Source organism: Podarcis muralis, chromosome 3 (assembly GCF_964188315.1).
Source record: "Podarcis muralis chromosome 3, rPodMur119.hap1.1, whole genome shotgun sequence".
Lineage (NCBI taxonomy): Eukaryota > Metazoa > Chordata > Lepidosauria > Squamata > Lacertidae > Podarcis > Podarcis muralis.
Window position 1 is genome coordinate 17014061 of NC_135657.1, and position 20816 is coordinate 17034876.

At 44.0% G+C, this 20816-nt stretch overlaps 1 protein-coding gene across 9 annotated transcripts in view; it reads right to left on the minus strand.

Annotated features, from left to right (window-relative positions):
• SLC8A1 (solute carrier family 8 member A1) overlaps window positions 1-20816 on the minus strand; it is a 287090-nt gene that overhangs the window by 209416 nt on the left and 56858 nt on the right. For all 9 annotated transcript variants that reach the window (XM_028724949.2, XM_077925478.1, XM_077925482.1 and 6 more), the window contains exon 2: window positions 16526-18362. In XM_028724949.2, coding sequence (XP_028580782.2) covers window positions 16526-18324 — 1799 coding nt within the window. In that variant the 5' untranslated portion in view covers window positions 18325-18362. The remainder of the gene's footprint in view (window positions 1-16525; window positions 18363-20816) is intronic.

The window sequence follows — 20816 nt, forward strand, 5'->3', positions numbered from 1 at the left end:
CAGTGGTACCTTGGTTGTCAAACTTAATCTGTTCCAGGAGTCCATTCGACTCCCGGAACCATTCAAAAACCAAGGCGCGGCTTCCGATTGGCTGCAGGAGTTTCCTGTACTCAATCAGAAGCCACGGAAGCCACATCAGACGTTCGGCTTCCGAAAAATGTTCACAAGCCGGAACACTCACTTCCGGGTTTGTTGTGTTTGGGAGCCAAGACATTCGACAACCAAGGTACCACTGTACCATGGTTTAGCACACATAATGCTAAGCCACTGTTAACGTTAACCATAGTTTAAGGTGAGGCATCTGCCAGATGATCATATAAGCCTTGGTTTATTACAACACAGAGCAGAAGAGCCTTGGGAGTGGTTTGATTTTTTTTGGGCCTGGTCACTCTTCACTCACAGCTCTCTTGCCTTTGGGTGGTAACGTCTCTATAACCACAGTCAAGGAGAAGGTCTGGATTTGCACATAGTGCTAAGCTAGAGTTAAAATTAACTGAGGCTTATAAACCCTTATTTACAAGAAACTTTTAACAATCGTTACTAAATTATAGTTAAGCAGCTGGGCTAGGTTCACGTTTAACGCTAAGCATTGTGTGCAAACCAGATCAACACATTTTAACAAATATATGTGTGTGTGTATGTATGTCAACCTAGCAGTTTGAAAGCACGCCAGTGCAAGTAGATAAATAGGTACCGCCACGGCAGAAAGGTGTTTCCCTTCACTCTGGTTTCCGTCACGGTGTCCCATTGCACCAGAAGCGGTTTAGTCATGCTGGCCACATGATCCAGAAAGCTGTCTGTGGACAAACGCCGGTTCCCTTGGCCTGAAAGCGAGATGAGCACCGCAACCCCATAGTTGCCTTTGACTGGACTTAACCGTCCAGAGGGGTGGGTGAGTTTATTATGTTTTCTCCAAGTATTTGCACAGGGTGGTAACCTGACCATCCATGTTCCAAAAAGCCATCTTTCCCAGTGTATTTTGCTTCTACAAGACATGAAGCTGTTCTTGGGAGATCCCAGATTAGCTTCATCAACCTCTGCCTTCATCCCACACAAAAGCAGTGCACGGAGCGACTGTTCATATATGCTCAACGTCTGTTGTTATGCCAAATGACCTGTTTTTACTCAGGAAATTTAACAGCTTATTTAGGATATTAGCTGCTACGACACTTCTCTTTCTTCTACACATACACAGAGAGTAATATATCTTCCCTTTTTAAGCTGACTAGTCTGTGAAGCGCTATCCAATTACGGAACAAAACCAGAACACTTTTGATCTTCCTTTCCCATGCAGTGGCTGCAATTAAGTAAGTCTTGCCAAAAAAAAAAGAAAAGAAAAAAGAAAAAGTGAGGGAAAGCATCTTCACTGACAAGCGGAACAGGAATGCTGGTCCTTGTCACATATACCTTTGCAATCAAAAGTCAAGCCAGTCCTTTTATCTATAAATGGGGCTGGGACTGGGTGTGACAGGACCATGAAAAAGTGCCTGGTGTGAGCCCCAGAGGCTTAAGAGAAAAGAAAAGCTAGCAAAGGCTGCAGACACCTGTCTCACTGTTTCTCTTGATAGTGCTGGACCATCAGAAAGAGAGAGAGAAAAATTAGAAAGTGGGGAGGTTGGCATCAGCTGCAGTGGATTCCAGCATTTCATAGAATCACAGGATTGTGGAGTTGGAAGGGGCCCCGAGGGTCATCTAGTCCAACCCCCTGCAATGCAGGAATCTCAACTAAGCATCCATGACAGGTGGCCATCCAACCTCTGCTTTAAAACCTCCAAGGAAGGGGAGTCCACAACCTCCTGAGGGAGTCCGTTCCACTGTCAAACAACTCTTACACCTGCCCTAACATGTTTTGGTCAGCATAAGATGCTTAATCACAGGATTGTGTGTTCGAGCCCCACATTGGGCAAATGATTCCTGCATTGCAGGGGGTTGGACTAAATGACCCTCGTGGTCCCTTGCAACGCTAGGATTCTATGCCTGGTCTACCTGGAAGAAGAGCAGCGCTGCTATTGAAACTTCTCCAACAGCAGCCAGATGAATTTGAGGCTGAGAAATCAAGTTCATTGGGGAGAGGTTTGACAAAATGGCATTTTAAATCTTTTGCTATTATTTCTTTCTTTCTTTCTTTCTTTCTTTCTTTCTTTCTTTCTTTCTTTCCTTCCTTCCTTCCTTCCTTCCTTCCTTCCTTCCTTCCTTCCTTCCTCCTCCTCCTTCTTTTTAAATCTAGCAGCTGCCGTATAAGTCTGAACCCCTCACTAGGAATACAACAGAGCAAGGAAGCATTTGCACAAGAAGAGAAGGTGCCTACACACCCCAGCAAAGTTCACTGCACATCGGGGAATAGTAGTAGCGATATGAGTCACCAAGGCTCACTGCCATGCTTTTGCTCTTTATTCCTCCAGCCTTATCTGTACGCTTTCCACCCTCCCCTTATTCTCTCCTGCCAAATGAATCACTCTATATCATCTGTGTTGCATGTCTGTGTGTTTTAGTCCCCACCACCACCAACACTCCTTCTACAAAGCAATTTTCAGACTTTCAACCTTGAGGTGGCACTTCCCATGTTGATTTGACCCAATTTATATATTTATTCGAAATAATATTTATAATTTTTATTATTTATACCTCACCCACCTGGCTGGGTTGCCCCAGCCATCCTTAAAAGCTTAATAAACAATACGAATGCACCAAAAACAACAGCAAACAGCAGCACACACATGCACATTTCGAAAACTTGGTGTATGGTTTTTTTTTGGGGGGGGGGGGGCAGCGGGTTTGTGCAAAACAGGGCTGCTAAGAAAAGTCTGCTGGCTCTCATAAGCCAAATAAGGAATGGGCAGTATCTGGGAAAATACAGGACTTACAGTCGGAATGAAAAGGTAGAATTAGGAACCTATCTTAGCATTCGTAGCGTTAACAGTGTTCGAAACTCCCATTGTTCTAGGCGCATTTTGCGACCAGGAATTTCCTTAGTGGAAGCAGTTTCTGAGCTCTTGGTGGCAGTACTGCATTTAAGATTTCAGGTTAAAACTGCAGAGTGGAAGGAAAGGAAGACCTTTTTCTGCCTCCCCACTTCCAGCTACTCTCTGAAGACTGGAGAAGAGGCCCTCTTAAGAATATTAGGGGGGTGGGCAGGGGAAGGACTGGACCCTGTGAAAAATGAACAGAACATTTTAGCTGCAGTTCATTCATTTTCAGCTTTGTAATTCTTCTTCTTTAAAAAGCATGCTTAGACATTCCATCGTTGCGCCCATAACCTAGGATAAAGGTGCCATTTAAACTCCTAGCTTTCATATCTCAGTTTCTAACACTGAGTGTGAAGGACTGGGGCCTGCTGCGGTTTGACTCCTGCCTGCCCCAACCCATGAACTATCAAGTGCCCAGTGGGAATGATCCTGATGAATCGAACACAGGAACATAGGAAGGTGCTTTATCTAGTGCTGCATTTGTCTCCCCTGACAGAAGAGAATGTTCCCAGAACTATTTGGAGATGCTGGGGACCAAACCTGGGAGCAGGTGCTCTAACTCTGAGCTACAAGCCTTCCCTAAAATATGGGGAAACTCCTTCATACGGGGTCAGCCCCCTGGCCCTCCTACCAGCAGTGCGTACACTACAGTTGCTAGGTCAGGAATACCCTAGACCCAGAAGATTTTAGGGCCCAAACCTGAGACCTAGAGGGGAGCTGTCGTGATGTCACAGGGACAACAGACCCTCCAACACATTGAAGGCCAAAATTGGGACGCCATCTTGTGGGACACCATCTTCCCGAAGTTTTTTGGCCACTGTGATCCTGTGTGATTTCATGCCACTATTTTACCCCAAACTTTTAAAGACATGCCACCCAAAACACATGTTTTGGGGTGCTTGTGGCCCTGAAAAAAAGCACTTTTTCGGGGCAGTATGTGTGTCATAGCATAAAATCATGCGAGATCATGGTGCCCAAAATGGCTGCTGTCCTTTCATGAGGAAAAAACAGGATGTCCCAATTCTTCTGGGACGCTTGCAGGGTATGGGACTGTTCTCAGCGAATCATTAGATTTTAATAAACGTTCTTTTTGGCGCTTCTTCACAGCCATAACAATGCACCTGCCTTATGAACGAAAGGCAGAATTGTTTTGCACCTAATCACATGGTTCCAGGGATGGAAGCTTTGTGTGTGTGTGTGTGTGTGTGTGTGTGTGTGTGTACAAAAGCCCACAAGGTTTGTGTTGAAATCACAAATGCTGATATAAGAGCTTTTTGTCTGCTTGCTATCCTCTTTCCTGCTCCGACCTTCTTCTTTTTTTTAACAAGATGTGAAATCATTTCTCTATTATACTGAGCCAATTCCTTGCCTTTGTCTCCTTTGTCTATATTCGGGTTTCTGCAAATGATGGCTTTGTCTCATATGGAAAGCCTGCAAGAGGAAGCCACTTGTGTCTGTTAACCATAAAACCTATAGGATAACTGACTCAGAACAACCTCTTTCCAAATGGATTTTAAATAGCTCATTTAAAAGAGGAAGTACGCAAGCAGAAGCAATGCCTTTCATCTTCAAACAAAATTGGCTGCTGCTTCCCACAGAAGGCTGTCTGCTGCTATGATATTAAACAGGCAAGCCAGCTTATTGATCTGACCTATATGTTACCTGCTGTTCAGGTGACAGCAGGTATACCTTGCTGGTATAGCAAGATGAGACACTTGGGTTCAATTTATCTGTTTCCCTGGGAGATAGGGAGAAAAATTACCGTAAGCTTCCCCCTCCCAAAAAAATATCTGCTAATTTAGAGTTTGGAGTTCTAATCCAAAGCATCTGGAAGACACCGGGTTTACATGGATCATGGATGAAAGCCATTATTAACAGAGTTCCCATTGTCCTGTGTCCTGTTCCCTATTAAGCAGACTAAGGCTGTGTGTGTCTTTGTGTGCTTAAAAAACCCAAAAACTATATACATGTATATATCATAGTAGCTTAGTTGTAAGAGACCCTGAATGTCATCTAGTCCAACCCTTTGCAATGCAAGAATCCTGCTCACAGCCATCCCTGGGTGAGCTTGAACCACCAACCTTCTGGTTAACAGCCAGACACACCAACCCATTATATAGATATAGATCACACACACCATTTGATTGCAGAAAAACCTCTAAGCTGATAATATGTTTATCAATACAAACCATTACAAACCATTACCTGAGCAAAAATAAATAAATAAATAAATAAATAAATAAATAAATTAAAACACACTCGTTTACTCTGCACCCAGTACACCCCCTCCACTGGTTTTGTAAGCAGTGTGCACACCAAGTTAACCACAATTCTTATCTTTTCATATCATTTCTTACAAAACACTGTATTTTGGCACATTCTGGCCCCCAACCACAACCCAGCTTCAATCTGCATTGCGAAACAGGACAACTTAGCTCTGCTTTAAACCAGCGATGTGTATGGAGCCTTAAGAGTCACGCTTTAATGGGAATGGGCTGTAGTTCGGTGGTAGAGCACGTGTAAACTGTTCTGGGTTCAATCCCCAGCACCTCCAGGTAGCTTTGAGAGAGATCCTGGTCTGAAGTCCCGAGGAGTCACTGCTACTCAGTGTAGACAATGCTGAACTAGATGGAAAACTGTTCTGACTCAACTGCGCAACAAGACCCATGCATTGCACCAAGGAAACCACAAGAGTAACCACAACTTGAAGATGATTGCCCAACAGATTGTGCATGAATGAATTGTTGCACAACAAGCTTCCACTAGCACATCCCTTGCAAACTTGAAACTCTGCCATTCGCTAGAGGCCCATTATCTTTATATGTAAGCAGTGCATTTTGAGGGTAAACAAAATATATGGTGCTGGTACTCGTATGTTGATAAAAGTGTCAGCAGCAGCAGCAGCACAGAACAGGTGGGTGTACTTGATACTGGTGAGCTATGTCACAATGAATCTGCTGTATGTACACATCCACTGGTGGATGTTTATATGGCCACTATCTCTATAATTGCTACCTGGTGCTACTCTCATGTTTTAACAGCCTTGTATTTGACAACTCACCTGGTAGCCATAGATGACGAGGAATTTCGTACAGGCAAGTCAGTAAACTGGTGAAGGAAGAGACCCTGCCAGTCTGCTCAGTTTCCAAGCTGGCTGGGGAAGGAGGTAAACATGGAAGTGCAGAATACTGGCCACTTAGTAAACGATTGCTTTTTGCAGGCTAGTAACTTCTGTGGGTTTATTTGCAAGGCTGCATTGCACTTCAGCAAAGCAGCTTTCGGAGTTTAAAAAGAAAAAGTCTTCTGGGCAGCTGCAAAAAGAATCTTTTTAAAAATTATTTTTATTATTATTTTGCTGTTTTCAACAAGATATTTCAAACTGCTCTAATAAGAACCTAGAGCTCTAGGGATATTTCCTTATCTGAAGTCTCTCTTCCCCCTGCCCTCTTCAATTTATCCCGGTAATTAGATTTATCTTCCAGATCAAGTTTAATAAGTTCACTATGTAGTTTTGATGCCTTTGGAGTCTCTAGAGTTCATTAGCACCTTTTCAATCACAGTAAGTGGTCTCTTGAAGCCCGCCGTTTCTCAGGGGTTTGAAATATAATGTTTTAATTGTATATAATTAAATACTGCTTGCCTTATGTAGATTGAAAACTCTTTGTAATGTTTCCAGCTCCAGGGCTTTGCCCCCCTCCCCTCACCACACTTTAATTAGCTGCCCTAAGTCTTTCTGTAGTCCTCTTTTCCCCATAGGTATCAGGACTTCCTGGAGGGAAAATTGGACCACATCTAATTATTGTTAACGGAGAAGGGGCAGAACTATCTCACCCATTTGCTTTGCACCAGACATTTGAATTAACAGAAAAGGCTAGGGGACCCATTATGCAAGGCTAAGACGTTTGAAGCAAGGAACTGAATCAATGGAAGGGGCACAGTCAAATGATATCTGCTGGAGTGTACAATCAAGAAGGTGGGTAATATGGCAGGTATTTTCCCACCCACACAGGAAGCTGGCCATGCACACAGCAGAGTCTTCGTTAGTCCTGCAATGATGCATCACGGACTGGAAGAGGCAGAAGCACTTGACCTGTGAGTACTGCAGGATCCAGCTGAGCTTAAGAGCATGCCGGATCCCTAAAACCAGAGCTATGAGGAAATGGTCCTGGGGTGGAGGTGTAGAATACGCAGTCAACTCTTCCTTTCCCATTTTTATTTAATCTTTATTGACACATCATCAAAATTTAGCTTCACATGCTCACCAGCCACCTGGGACAAAGGCTACAGCCACACTAAAGACTGAAAGCACGTGACTGCCCCCCCAAAATCCTGGGAACAGTAGCTCCATGAGGGGTAAATGACAACTCCCTGGATTGTTCAGAGGAAGCCAGGTGCTTTAAATATATGGTGTTGATGGAACTAGAACTCACACCTCTCCTAATGCTGGTGCCATTTTTAAGAGGTCCCTGAATGGTGCCATTTCCTACTTGTATTGCATGTTTCATAGGACATTGTGGTGTCGAGCAGCGTTCGAAATTTGCCATGCCCACGGTCCATTTTGCACCTGGCTATCAGCCACTTGCGACCAAGATGCCCGGGTGCCAGGATGGCGCATGATGTCTCCACCACCTGGAGGTGCTTGCCTGGGGGTCACTGGATCTTGCCTGTTTTCACACACTAGCAACACATCCTGTAGAATTCTATCAGTTATATTTTATCTGCACAATCAGAATGAATTTCAGTAACCAAAAAGTCATATGGCAACTAGACATTCCATTTTGGTAACTGTATCCCTGGTTTAAGTAGCCACTTAGCCCCCTAACTTATATATATGAGGTTCTAACGCTGGTGTCAAGGGAACAATCTTTTCAATACCATACACATCATGGCTTCCTGGAGGAAACACTGGATAATATCTTAAATATTGGTATAGGATAAGGGAAAATGACTGCCTTGCCAAGTAGATTTTATGTTGAATTCTGATATGGAAGTAGTAGACTAGGGACTGGATTCAGTTAATAGATCCTGCCAGCAGAAGCCCTGCGGAAGGCCTTCCACCTTCCAACAGGGAACTCCACTCTCTCCTCCACCTGCATGTCCGCCACCCTGAATTTGGCAGGGGGTAGAAGAGGTCAGGAGAACCCCCAGAACAGCATGCAGGGGGAGGAGAAGGTTGATTATTCTGTCTGGCAAGCAAAAATGCTTGCACTGGTGGAATGATCAGAAAGCCTGACATCAAATTCCTTCCTAAGGAAAGGAATAAGAAACTGATGAATGAGGGGATTGCAGAACTTGCAATAAGGATTGCAAGGAGCTGAAGGAAATGGGGATTGTAGGACTTGGGCTGTGGTGTCTATGCAATAGAAGTTGCAGAGCAGGCCCACAATAGGAAACCTATGTTCACTTCATGCTTAGCGCACATGTACCACAGGTATCTTGGATTAAACGCAGAAGCCTAACCAACCATGTTAACTTTGAGGAAACCAAAAGATAGTTCATAGACTATCAAACAGGCTCATTAAGCTCATGCACTGGTTTAAAAAACACAAAATGTCAATAGCATAATGTGCTTAAGTGAAGGAGACTGACGGAATCAAGGGAAATCTTTGGACAATTTAATAAGGGCTGAAGACCCAATGAGGCTGTTTGTTTTTATCTGTCACCTGGGCATGAAGTTTCCTTGAAGAAAATAATTTCTGGATCTGAGATCATGTGGTCATCCTACCCTCCTCATGCACACTGGTCAACAAACCATGACAGCCTTTCTGTTACAAATTCTTCAGGCCTTTGCACGTTCTAATTTATTTTAATGGCTTTGAAGACAGAGTTTCCACTGCATCCCCGGGGAGGTCGCTTCAGCCTTACAGACTTTGTTGCCAAGAGCATTTCTTAATGCTGTAACATTTAACTTAAGCTGCCCCCTGAATCACTCCCAAGCCATTCCTCCGCGCCCCAAGCATAACAAAAGCTGACTCTAGTATTAAGAGGGTTCCATTGGCTGCTATCTAGCTCCAGTCTCCTTCCAGAGCTACAGCAGAGAGAAGCACAGAAGTAAACAAGAAGGGCTGGTGGAGAAATTTGGCACCCTGGGGCTTACTTCTGTGTGTGTGTGTGTGTGTGTGTGTGTGTGTGTGTGTAATTACTCTGTTAAATATTTTTACGTGGTATTTAAGTTTGCTATTTGGTATGGGAGAGTGCTAGTGAGACTGGACCATAAAGAAGGCTGAATGGAAGTGAGACTGGACCATAAAGAAGGCTGATCGCCGAAGAATGGATGCATTTCAATTATGGTGCTGGAGATTCTTGAGAGTCCCATGGACTGCAAGAAGATCAAACCTCTCCATTCTGAAGGAAATCAGCCCTGTGTGCTCACTGGAAGGACAGATCCTGAAGCTGAGGCTCCAGTACTTTGGCCACATCATGAGAAAGGAAGACTCCCTGGAAAAGACCCTGATGTTGGGAAAGATGGAGGGCGCAAGGAGAAGGGGACGACAGAGGATGAGATGGTTGGACAGTGTTCTCGAAGCTACCAGCATGAGTTTGACCAAACAGAGATGCAGGAGGAAGTGGAAGACAGGAGTGCCTGGCATGCTCTGTTCCATGGGGTCACGAAGAGTTGGACACAACTAAAAGACTAAACAACAACATGGAAGAGTGCTATTACACTCATATCCATGCCTACCTTGACAACAGAATGCTGTAGTGTACTCAGAGCTAAACCAGACTCTGGCTGAGCATTACATCCAAAACTGTGCTTGTTTTTTCTCTGTCTTGGTCCTCAACGAGCTATTCTATGGCTAACCACTCATGGTTTGTCTGGTGGAGACAAACCACAAGTCTGCATTCAGATGTAACACTATGCCAAACCATGGCTCAGGCCCAAGTAGTGGAGCAGTGGCAGCAGCAGGACTAAGGAGTGCTGCAACCACAATCTTCACTCACAGAACCCACATGATTGCTCATTCTTGCTGAGCTATGGTTTGGCTCAGCATTACGCGCAAACTGGGTCACGGCGTGTGAGTGTGTGGGTCAGCTAGGTGCTGTCTGTGTGTGCACTCAACACTTCCGCTTATTGTTTCAGATCTCCGCTTGGTCTTTCAAATCTGGCTCCCATGTGATGCAAACTTCTATAAATTTTAATTTGTTCCTCCCCCCCCCCCCCCGGCGCATCCTGGCGGAAGTGTACACAGGCTCCGATGAAGCTAATAAGTGGCTTTCACTTGGCTCTCAGAATTATTACACAGCTAAGATCCAAGCTCTCTTAATCAAGCGCAGAGATGCAGCTGGCAGTGGGAAACTGCCAACAGCTCATTACAAATAAGGAAACATGGCCTCTTCAAGGACAAAAGACAGGTCAAATCCTAACAGGGATGCGATACAACTAGCACGAAGCACCTTTTCCTTTTCTCTTTTCTCTTAGGTTTCTTACTTGCTCTCGGGCCCTCTAGTTAACAATCTCTGGCAACAATGGTAGGGAAGGAATCTCTGCCTGAGTACCTGGAAAGATATAACCACTCAAAAGTAGACAGTACTAGGCCAGGCGAACTGACAGGATAATGCAGCTTCTGTTTTTATTTGTGCAGAAACAAAAAGTTCACAGAAATCCTGATTCATTCTTTTCTTTCTTTCTTTTTAAAAGATTCTAACATTTAAATGTTCAGTCCAACTAAGATATACTGAGATCAATGGTTCATTTGTTTCAATGAGTCTACTATAACTAGTGTTGGATATCACTTATTACTATTACTACTACATGCAATGGATTTTCCTGTGTCAGTATTTTATTTAAAGTGCAGTTCCATTTCACCCAAATTCCCCAAGGGATATGCAAAACTGTCCCTAGAACTCTGTTACCCAATTTGGAAGTTTGCAAGTTCTCTTCCATGTGTGTTTCATGGGAAATCCTTTAAAGGCTCAAGTGAGAAAAACCTCTTGCCCCTGTGCATTTTAAAGAAGGTTCCCTCTGGCTCACTTTGCAAACCAGGCCTATCGCAGGAGAAGTTGCCACCTGCCAGCATCCTTCGATTCTATGCAACTTTTAAAAGTGCAAGAGTCTTGTCCCATAATGAATTTGAGAAACCCCCTCCATGGTCTCTCTTCAATGTACTTCACACTGAGCTTGGCAAATGGCAACCCTTAGGCTACAGGCCATGTGCCGAGTACTGCAACCTGGTTGTCCCAACTGCCAATGGAATCCACACACACACACCCCACACCCCCGACATCAGCTTGCTTGCAAAAAGCGGTTTACGCAGGGAGAAGTTTGGAGAAAGGAGGCAATGCACCTCTCTGTTTATCGCACTTGCATTTATGAAACTCTGTCCCCATGGCGTTTAGACAGACACCTACTAAGTCTGTGCTTTAGAATTAGATGCCTGTTCGGGGGGAAAAACTTTATTTTTTGTTCAGGCCTTCCCCAGCTGAACTGTTTATAGTTTGCAATTGATGCGATCTACAATGAAGGATTTTTTTTTAAAAAATATTATGCTTTAAAATTTTGTTATACAGTGGTACCTCAGGTTACATACGCTTCAGGTTACAGACTCCACTAACCCAGAAATAGTACCTCTTTGCTTCAGGTTGAGAACAGAAATTGTGCTCCGGCGGCACGGTAGCAGCAGGAGGTCCCATTAGCTAAAGTGGTGCTTCAGGTTAAGAACAGTTTCAGGTTAAGTACAGACCTCCGGAACGAATTAAGTACTTAACCCGAGGTACCACTGTATGACGGATTTTATCTTACGTATTCCCCCCCCCCCCCATATGCTCTTGCTCACTGCTTAGATCCTTTCAAAAACGTGTTTATAAATTCAGAATATGGCTCTGATGAGGAGAAGGGCTCTACAGTCACCTGAATGGTGAGCTCCCCATGTGTTTTCTAAAGGCAAGGAAACCCCTGGGGTTCTGAAGAAAGACTTGGGGGGCCCATAGAGGGCGGATGGAAGGTCTTGCTTACATTTACACCCCAGCTTTCCTCCAATGAGCCCAAGCTCATGGTTCTCGTCCTCCCTGTGTTAACCTTCTATAACAACCCTGTGAGGTAGGTTAGGGTGACTGGCCCAAGGTCACCCAAGTGAGTTTCAGGGCTGGGAGGGAACCTGAACGCTGGCCTCCCAGGTCCTAGGCCACCATTTCTCAACCTGTGGGTCCTCAGATGTTGTTGGACTACAACTCCCATCATCCCTGAGCTCTGGCCTTGCTAGCTAGGGATGATGGGAGTTGTAGTTCAACAACATCTAGGGAGCCACAGGTTGAGAAAGGTTGTCCTAGGCCAACACTAATCACTAGGCCACATTGGCTCCACACGAGTTCTGCTGCCTGTGCACTAATTATTATTATTTTTTTAAGTGTGTGTGGGAGCCTATCTGGTTCCACAATCCTCCAGTCTTTCTGCAGTGATCCTGTTATCAGCCCCAGACAGAATAAAATACAGCTGCAGCTGTCAAAAGCAATTTTCTTTATTTATATCTTAATTCATTGCAAGAAAAGCTGAGATCCTGTTCAGGGAAGTCACAAATAAGTTTCTCTAGATGCCAGCTTATTTTAGGCTTCGGAGCCATTTCCCCCCCATTCGTGACGAAAAGCAGGTTTTTCTTCTAAAATCCTGGTGTATGGAAAGTGGATTTTGCACACAGAAAAGCGGAAGTTCTAAAAAATGTATTGTAATGTTTGTTTGCCTTCTTTAAAAAACAACAACAAAAAACAACCAAACATTATGTATTAGGGCTGCAAAGTTTAATTGGTCTGATCAGCTGAATACATCATCAAATAAAGCTTTATTTAGTTAATTGATTAGAAAAGCCACATTTCAGCCAGCATGAACATCTTTTTTCATTCATTCATGTATTATGTTATTTTATTATTTATTAAATTTATATACTACCCTTCATCACAAGATCTCAGGGTGGTTGACGGAACAAAAACAAGATAAAAAAACCAAGTAAACAAACAAAACAATACCCCCCCCCAAACAAACACATTTTAAAGGCTGTAGGATATTAATCAGCCAAAAGGCTGGTTTGAGAGGAATGTTTTCGCCTGGCACCTACAAATATACAATGAAGGTGCCAGGTGAACCTCCCTGGGGAAAGCATTCCACAAATGGAGAGCCACTGCAGAAAAGGCCCTGGCCAATGGCCATTCTTGCTGGGTCTGAAAGGAGCTGCAATTCAGCAGCATCTGGAAAGCTGTCAATGGTTCCCTAACCCTTGGAGTAAAACAAAAGCTTTCACTTTACTCCGAAGCTGTCTGATAGACCGTGGAGAAGAAAACACCACAAAACGTCCTCTGATGGATGGGAAGCCTCCGTGGACACGGCGAGGCAACTTTGCTTTATATAATTGGGCCTTGGGGAAATGCATAACAGAGGCTAAAGAGGATCATTTTCAGAAGAACGAAGCACCCATAACGCCTATTGATTTTTCGCCGAGAGTTCTTGGCTCTGAGCACCTCTAAAAATTAGGCCACATCTTTCGAGTGCTGCTTTTTTTTTTAAGCCTTCATTCATTTCATTTACTAGCCTATCTTAGCTGCCTGTGTTGCTCTGACACTCGTCTCTTAGAAAAGGTTTCTTATCATGGCTGCAATCTTACACCAATCAATAAAATATAGAGTATCACTGCTGGGGCAGCACAAAGCCTCTTTTGCAAGACTACCAGGAAAGGTCTACTACTCTTATCCAGTTATGTGTGTATATGTGTGTGTGTGTGTGTGAAAGGTTGCAACTCGATCTGCACAAACTATTTCAAATTATTCTATATGTTTCTAAAATTAGCCATGCCAGCTTGAGATCATAGCAAATGAGTTGAACCAGTGAACGGGCTTCAGGCACATAATCTCTGCATGGTCTTCCGGAAATAATGATTTGTCGGTTAGGCAAAAATTTTCAAACAGTTCCCTAATGTTGGGAAACCAAGTGCCACCTATGCTGAATTCTCACACTTTGGGCCCAAACTAGACAGATATGTGCTTCTTTTCATATCTTCCATGACCACCAGCACATTTTCTTTCAACAGTTCACCCTGGCCGGCACCAGGAAAACCAGCACATTTTGAGCCCATTCTAAAATTGTCTATATGTTTCTGAACCACATGACCACTGGCCATGCAAGCTGGGTTGATGGGAGTTTAAATCCAACATCTGGAGGGCCATAGGCTCACCACACTCTTTCTAAAAGCCAGTAGCAAACTTCATAAATTTTGACATTGCTGCTGCTGCTTTGCTGATATGGTAACCCCCCCCCTTTCTCTCCCCAAAAATAGAGAGGCTGGTCTGGATGTATATTGTGAATTCTTTAAAACTAAGTGAAGCACAGATTCACTGAGACAGCAGATAAGTCTTGAGAGATCAAAGACTAGTTGCTCAAAAACGTTGTTCTGCCTTGCTGATACACTTCAGTACATCACACACTGGCTGCATTTTGCACACACCTGAACTCACACATCTACAGAACCTCCCAGATAAAACAGATATCAAATTGAATTTGCCATAACTTCATAAGGACAAATGCAACATCAAGTATTTCTGCTGGCACAACAAAACTATCCCCCTTCTCCTCCTGGACACATGCGTTAGCTTGGAGTCCTTGCCCTGGTTTCCATTAGTGTACCAGTTAGTTGATTCCAGTTCAGATATTTTACACCTTGACTTCCTCTCCTCCTTTGCTATTGTTTCTCTTTTTCTTTATTCCAGGCAGTTTAAAAACTTCAGCACAAAGTTTTAAACCACCGTAAAACTCCTTACAGCACCTGCTCTTATTCATCCTGATTCCACAGAATACCATGCATTGATTCAGAAGGAAAATGAAAGATTCAGGGCATCCAGAATACTACCTTTACCCCTTCTAATATATATATTCAAGCAGTTTTCCATTTATACCTCAGCATGTAGCACAGGATTGCAGCTGCCCCACATAATGAACCTGCTGCATTAATGCATTGCACATAGATGTTTAAATGGGGCGTATATGTCTTAAGTGCATGTGGCCGGAAAACTGGATTCTCAGCAAACATGATCATGAATGTGCAGAAGCATAATGGGCCCAGAGATGGGGTAAGTCACATTTCAAGGGTGGGGCAGGCAACAGAAATGTCACGTCCCTGCATCTCAGGTATCTCTAACCATTTTAAACCTAAAACAACAGCCAGCTTGAATTCAAAAACACTAGAACGCTGTCGAAGTTATCAATCACTGCCCAATGATGCCAGCAGGGAAATATAGCCATCAACATTGATGGTCTCAAGAAAGAAAGAAAAACCTCGTAATGAAAACCAAGCTTACCCAATGGGCAGGTAGGTGGGGGACTCAAAGCATTTTGCTTAGGTGACGCTTCTGAACACATGTAAATATTGAACAAGGAAACGAGTCTTTCATCCCACAGGTTGGCGCCCTCGCAAAATAAATTTTTTAAAGCCCTTCGCTTATTTATCAGCACCACTGCTAGAACAATTTCTACCTCCACATTATGCACGGCAACAAGGTGCAAATTCATTATGTGAATGCATAAACTAAGTCACAAAACTTAACGTTAAGCATTCAATGTGCCGGTCTCAGCAGACTTCCTTTAAATAGGGAACTGGTCCATGATCTTCAGAGTTAATGCAAGGTGCATGATTATTCACAAGTGGTTTTGCCTTAGGAATAGTTTGTTTTCATGAGGGACTAGAACTTGAGATGGGCAGTGGCCTCTTTCCTTCACACTGAAGTATATAGGATGAAGTATTATTTGATTTGCAGGGTGGTCCTTCAGACTTCCATTACTTCCCTTCCCTTCACCATACAATAAATAGACAATAATATATTTACAATTTTGTGCAGAAACGAAAGAGGGAAATTCTGTCCCTAGTTGCCAGGAAATGCTTATCAGCAATGTTTCTTCCCTAGCCTCTTTCCCCGTCTGTAAACTGTCAAACCTGGCTGACTTGCCTAATTGGACTTTCCCCCACGTGGCAACATTAACTTGAAAGCGCAGGGCATAAATATTTCATGATGTCACAAAGGCTAATGACAGCCCTCTCTGAACTTGCAACCTGACGGTGCTTATTAGTCTCAGGCTGCTTTTTGCAAAGGGAACAGCAGGGCCATCCCAGAAAAGCTCTGAAAGCGAGATCTTCCTAGCCACATACCTGATGAGCTCAAGCCTTAAAAGTGTGCATGGGAAAAGAGACTACGATGTCTACATTGGTTTCACCTTGTACTGTTTAGAGCTACTCCCACCTGGGATCTCTGAAAAGGCTGGTAATTTCCACACAACAGTCATGTGGACTTTCGAAACAATGCACAGACACACTTCTGGGATTCACTCCTTTTGACAGCGCTCTCTGACAGGCACACAGCTTCATAACATGGGGAATCTGCATGGGTTTGCCACAGTCACAGTCACACACACACACACACACACACACACACACACAGCACCTAAGGTGCCATGGCTTCCTCTATATTTTACACACAAGAGCACCCAGCATTTGATTCAGCATGAACTCTGACGATAACATTTTACCAGATATGATTGCAAGTATACCTGAACTGTTGACAAGCCACAAAGGTTTAGCAGTACTTACACAATCTCGTCGTTCTGGAACTCAAGCTCTCCGCAAGTGTCTTCGAAGTCCTCACCGCCCCCTTTGGCCGTGCCTTCGAGGGTTTTGTAGGGCACAATAACATTTCCTCGCGCTCCAGATGTCCGTAGCACTCTCACTTCCATCGTTCCCACGCTCTCACTCACGTGAGTGACTGGCTCCTCAAAGGTAAAAATGCCAGCATGGTCGTCGTCAAAGATCGTGACAGTGGCAGTAGCAGGCGACCCCAGGCAAGCCACGGTTGCAATGTGGTTGACCTCCAGAACGCCGTCCTCTCCCTCCTCAGATAACATTTTCACATTACTGAGGTGAACGAGGAAGTTCTCGTCTTCCTCAAATATGTCGTCGTCAATTATGCCCACCCGTATTTCCTTCTGCATCTCGCCTGGCTTAAACACCACAGTCCCTTCAGTGAATTCATAGTCGGAGCCAGCGTTGGCTGTGCCATCTTCTGTTCGGAAGTCAACTGAGATGGTCTTGGTCAAATCGCCACCACGGCGAGCAATAGTTAGGGCTACCGTGCCACAGTTCTCAAGGCACTGGTAGGTGCCCTGCTCAAAAAAGACCTTACTGATAGGGTCGTTGTCTGCCACTTCACAGTTGACCTCGTGCATGCTGACCGCTTTCCTTGCCTGGTCAGCTGCATGCCTCTTCAGTATGTTGCCAGCTCCCGTCATGAGCCGAGTAGCCTGGATACGGTAAAAGGCTCGGCTCTTTTGCTGCTGGCTCAATACCTGATAGTTAGCTAGCTCTATCAGCTGCTCGACTTCTTTGTCTGGGTGCTTCTGCTTCAGCTCTTTGAGGATCCTGGCCATTTCCCTCCTTGTTTCCTCATCGTCGTGGTCCTTCTCGTCCACCTCTAGGACCAGGGTGCCGTCCAAGAAGCTTTCGACATGAGAATTCACCACCTTCCCATCCATTTCAATGTCCGCTTTGGACTGTGGCCCTTCGCCTTCGTGCTCGATGATCATGCCCCTCTGCTTGCCAGCCCTGTACTTCTTGTAGACGTACTTGTAGAACAAAAGCCTTCTGTCCGCAACCCATGCGAACACCACACAGATGGGGAAAAAGAACAAGGTGAGCAAGCCTTCCCAGACGTCGACAACCCCAGGCGATATGACAGACAAAATCAGGTAGAGCCATGTGTAGGCAAAGATGCTCCAAGCGGCCGTGACGAAAAACACACGGAGGTGCTTAATCTTCCTGACCTCCCCATCAGGGACAACGTAGACACAGATGGCTATGATGACAAACATGTTAAAAGCAGCACTTCCTACAATGGTGCTCGGCCCAAGGTCCCCTGCAGTGAAGCCATGGCCGCACACTTCAATGACAGAAAGGAGAATCTCAGGTGCAGAAGAGCCCAGAGCCATCAGCGTTAAGTTGGAAACAGTCTCATTCCAAACTCTGACAGTCGTCTTGGTGGTCTCGCCATTGGGTTTCTTGATTGTGATCTCTCTTTCTTGGGATGTGATAACTTCTATGGATGACATGAAGCGGTCTGCTATGATGGATACTCCTAGAAACATATAGACCATAGCCACAAAGTATACGGTAGCTCTTGCTATTTTATCTCCAAAGGAAGGGTCTTGAGGCTCCCAGATTGGCAAAATCACACCTTTCTTACAGAAATAGGTACCAGTGCAGGGATCCTCTTTGCTGACATTTTCGGACGGATGTTCTGCATGCACTTTGTCCATGTGAAATAGCAGCAACAGCACACAAACACTTAAAAGGTGAAGACCACCAGGAAAGGCAGCTAGATTCTTTAATCCCATCATGATTGGCTTCTCGTACCAGTTTCCCAACGTTTTCCAACCTGCAGAATACAAAATTGTAAAAACGTGTTATCCAGATTCAGGTAGCAGGGGGAGAGTTGCAAAATCACTGTCTTTCTGCAGGTCACATAGATTTAGAGTATCTCACATGGATAAACCCCGTTTACAAAAAAATAATGGTTTGTCAAGTCATTAGCGAATTGGAACAGTTATATCATGAAATCCGTACATCTGCTGTCGGCTAATGATTTCCAGTTCAACTTGCATTCAGTTGAAAATCACTGAACTAATAAACAACAAAAAACAGGTGTTTACAACCAATTAAGCTTGTCTGAATTAACATGGATTTTTGACAGCACAAGAAGATCCTTGCTGAAGTGTCACCTTTTCCCTTTTTTAATGAAGCAAACAAAACAAGACACCATTTCCTCTAGTAATATCTGGTAGAGGTTTTCTAAACGCCAAATGAAAATTACTAGTAACATTCTAAATCTGGGTAAGAATAATGAACTTGTTTGCAAATCCCCTTCCTATATTTTATGGCCATGAATTATACAAAAAGTGGAATAAATAAACGAAGGTCAGTGGCATGCCTGTCCATTCTCCAGCATTTACATGTCGATGGGGAATTTATACGATGGGTCTCAGAAAGCTAGTCACCTAGAAAGTTGCCCGTGCCATAATAAAGTAAAAAAAATCTCTGTTCAGAAGCCTCTGGGTACTGCATCTGATACTGGAAGCAGTGCAACTTATCCATCATGACAAGGGGCCATTGATAGCTTTATCCCCCATGAATGTGTCTGGTCCCCTTAAATCCAGCCCAAGCTGGTGGCCGTCACTTGCAGTAGCAAAAGAAACAGGTGCTTTCTTTTTGTCTGTCTCGAATCTTCTGGCATTCAGCTTCCCCGGATGAGACCAGGTTCTAGCATTGAAAAAGAGGAAGAAAAAACTCTCCCTGCCCACCTTCTCAACAGCATGTACAATCTTATACACCTGGTGTTGTCCCTGTGTTTTGGACTACAACTCATGCTGGCTGGAGCTATCGATTGCTCCATTATTGCTTTATTCTTTATTGTAAACTGCTTTGAGGGTTTCCCCACAAATCAGTGTATAAATTCGATGAAACAATCAAATAATAATTGGGAGCTGTAGACCAAAACATTTGACAAACACCAATGCTGGCGAAGGCTGTCCTAGTGTGTTTGTGGTTGCAGCTCAAATTGCATCGCTATCAGTAGGGCAACAAAGATATGGATACACTTCTTTTATCTCATTCTGCAACACAGATTCTACCATACCCCTCTCCTTCTGGATCTATGTGCATATCATATACAGTGGTACCTCGAGTTACAGACGCTTCAGGTTACAGACTCCGCTAACCCAGAAATAGTACCTCGGGTTAAGAACTTTGCTTCAGGATGAGAACAGAAATCGCGCAGCAGCGAAACGGTGTCAATAGGAGGCCCCATTAGCTAAAGTGGTGCTTCAGGTTAGGAACAGTTTCAGAATGGACCTCCAGAATGAATTTAAGAATGGACCTCCAGAATGAATTAAGAATGGACCTCCAGAATGAATGGAGGTCCATTTAAGAATGGACCTCCAGAATGAATTAAGTTCTTAACCCGAGGCACCACTGTATAACGTCTGTGGTCCACTTTCATGTATCTGATGGAGCTGCGCCTTTTCTGCTACAGCTCAAGCTATGACACATTTGTCACAGCAGATCTACACCACTGCACACTGCACATGCAACACACACACGTGACTCCCCTCAACAAATCCTGGGAACTGCAGTTTGTTAATGCTGCTGGGAATGGTAGCACTCTGAAGGTTCTTTGTAGGGATGAAGTCCTGCGTACTGGATGTGCTTAAAATCAGTGTTCAAAATTAGCCGGGTGCCAAGCACATTTTGCACCTAGCTTTCAACCATTTACGAACAAGTGAAGGTGCCTGGGTGCTAAGATGACGTCCGAGATCTCCACCATTTGGAGGTGCATGCCTGGGGATCATTGGAACTGAACTGTTTTCACACACTAATAGCCCATCCTGTAGAATTCTATCAATTATATCTTAGCTGAAAAGTCAGAATGAATTTCTGGAACCAAAATGGTTTTTCTGTGCAGCCTGAGCAGGAGCAGTCACCATTAAGAAAAAGAGGTCAGAACAGGTCAATATATATGTGGGCTATCCCTGGATAAAGCGACTTTTCGTCTTTAAGTTCTCAAAGCTCTTAACCTAGCTCAGATGTTTAACTAAAAATGGCACCAGAAAGCTTTGTTCCCTCCACTATGCTGCACGGAACGTTTCTTTTCCTTTGAGCTTATTTCTGTTTGTTTGAAACATTTACATATCCTTTTTTTCTATTTAAAATATCTAAAACTGTTTACTTTAATTATAAAACAATTAAAAACGCACACAAAGAGTTTTGAAAGAACAGGAGCAGCAAAAACCTGTTTTGCAAGCCAATAAAAGCAGCAGCCAACACCAGTCCGCTC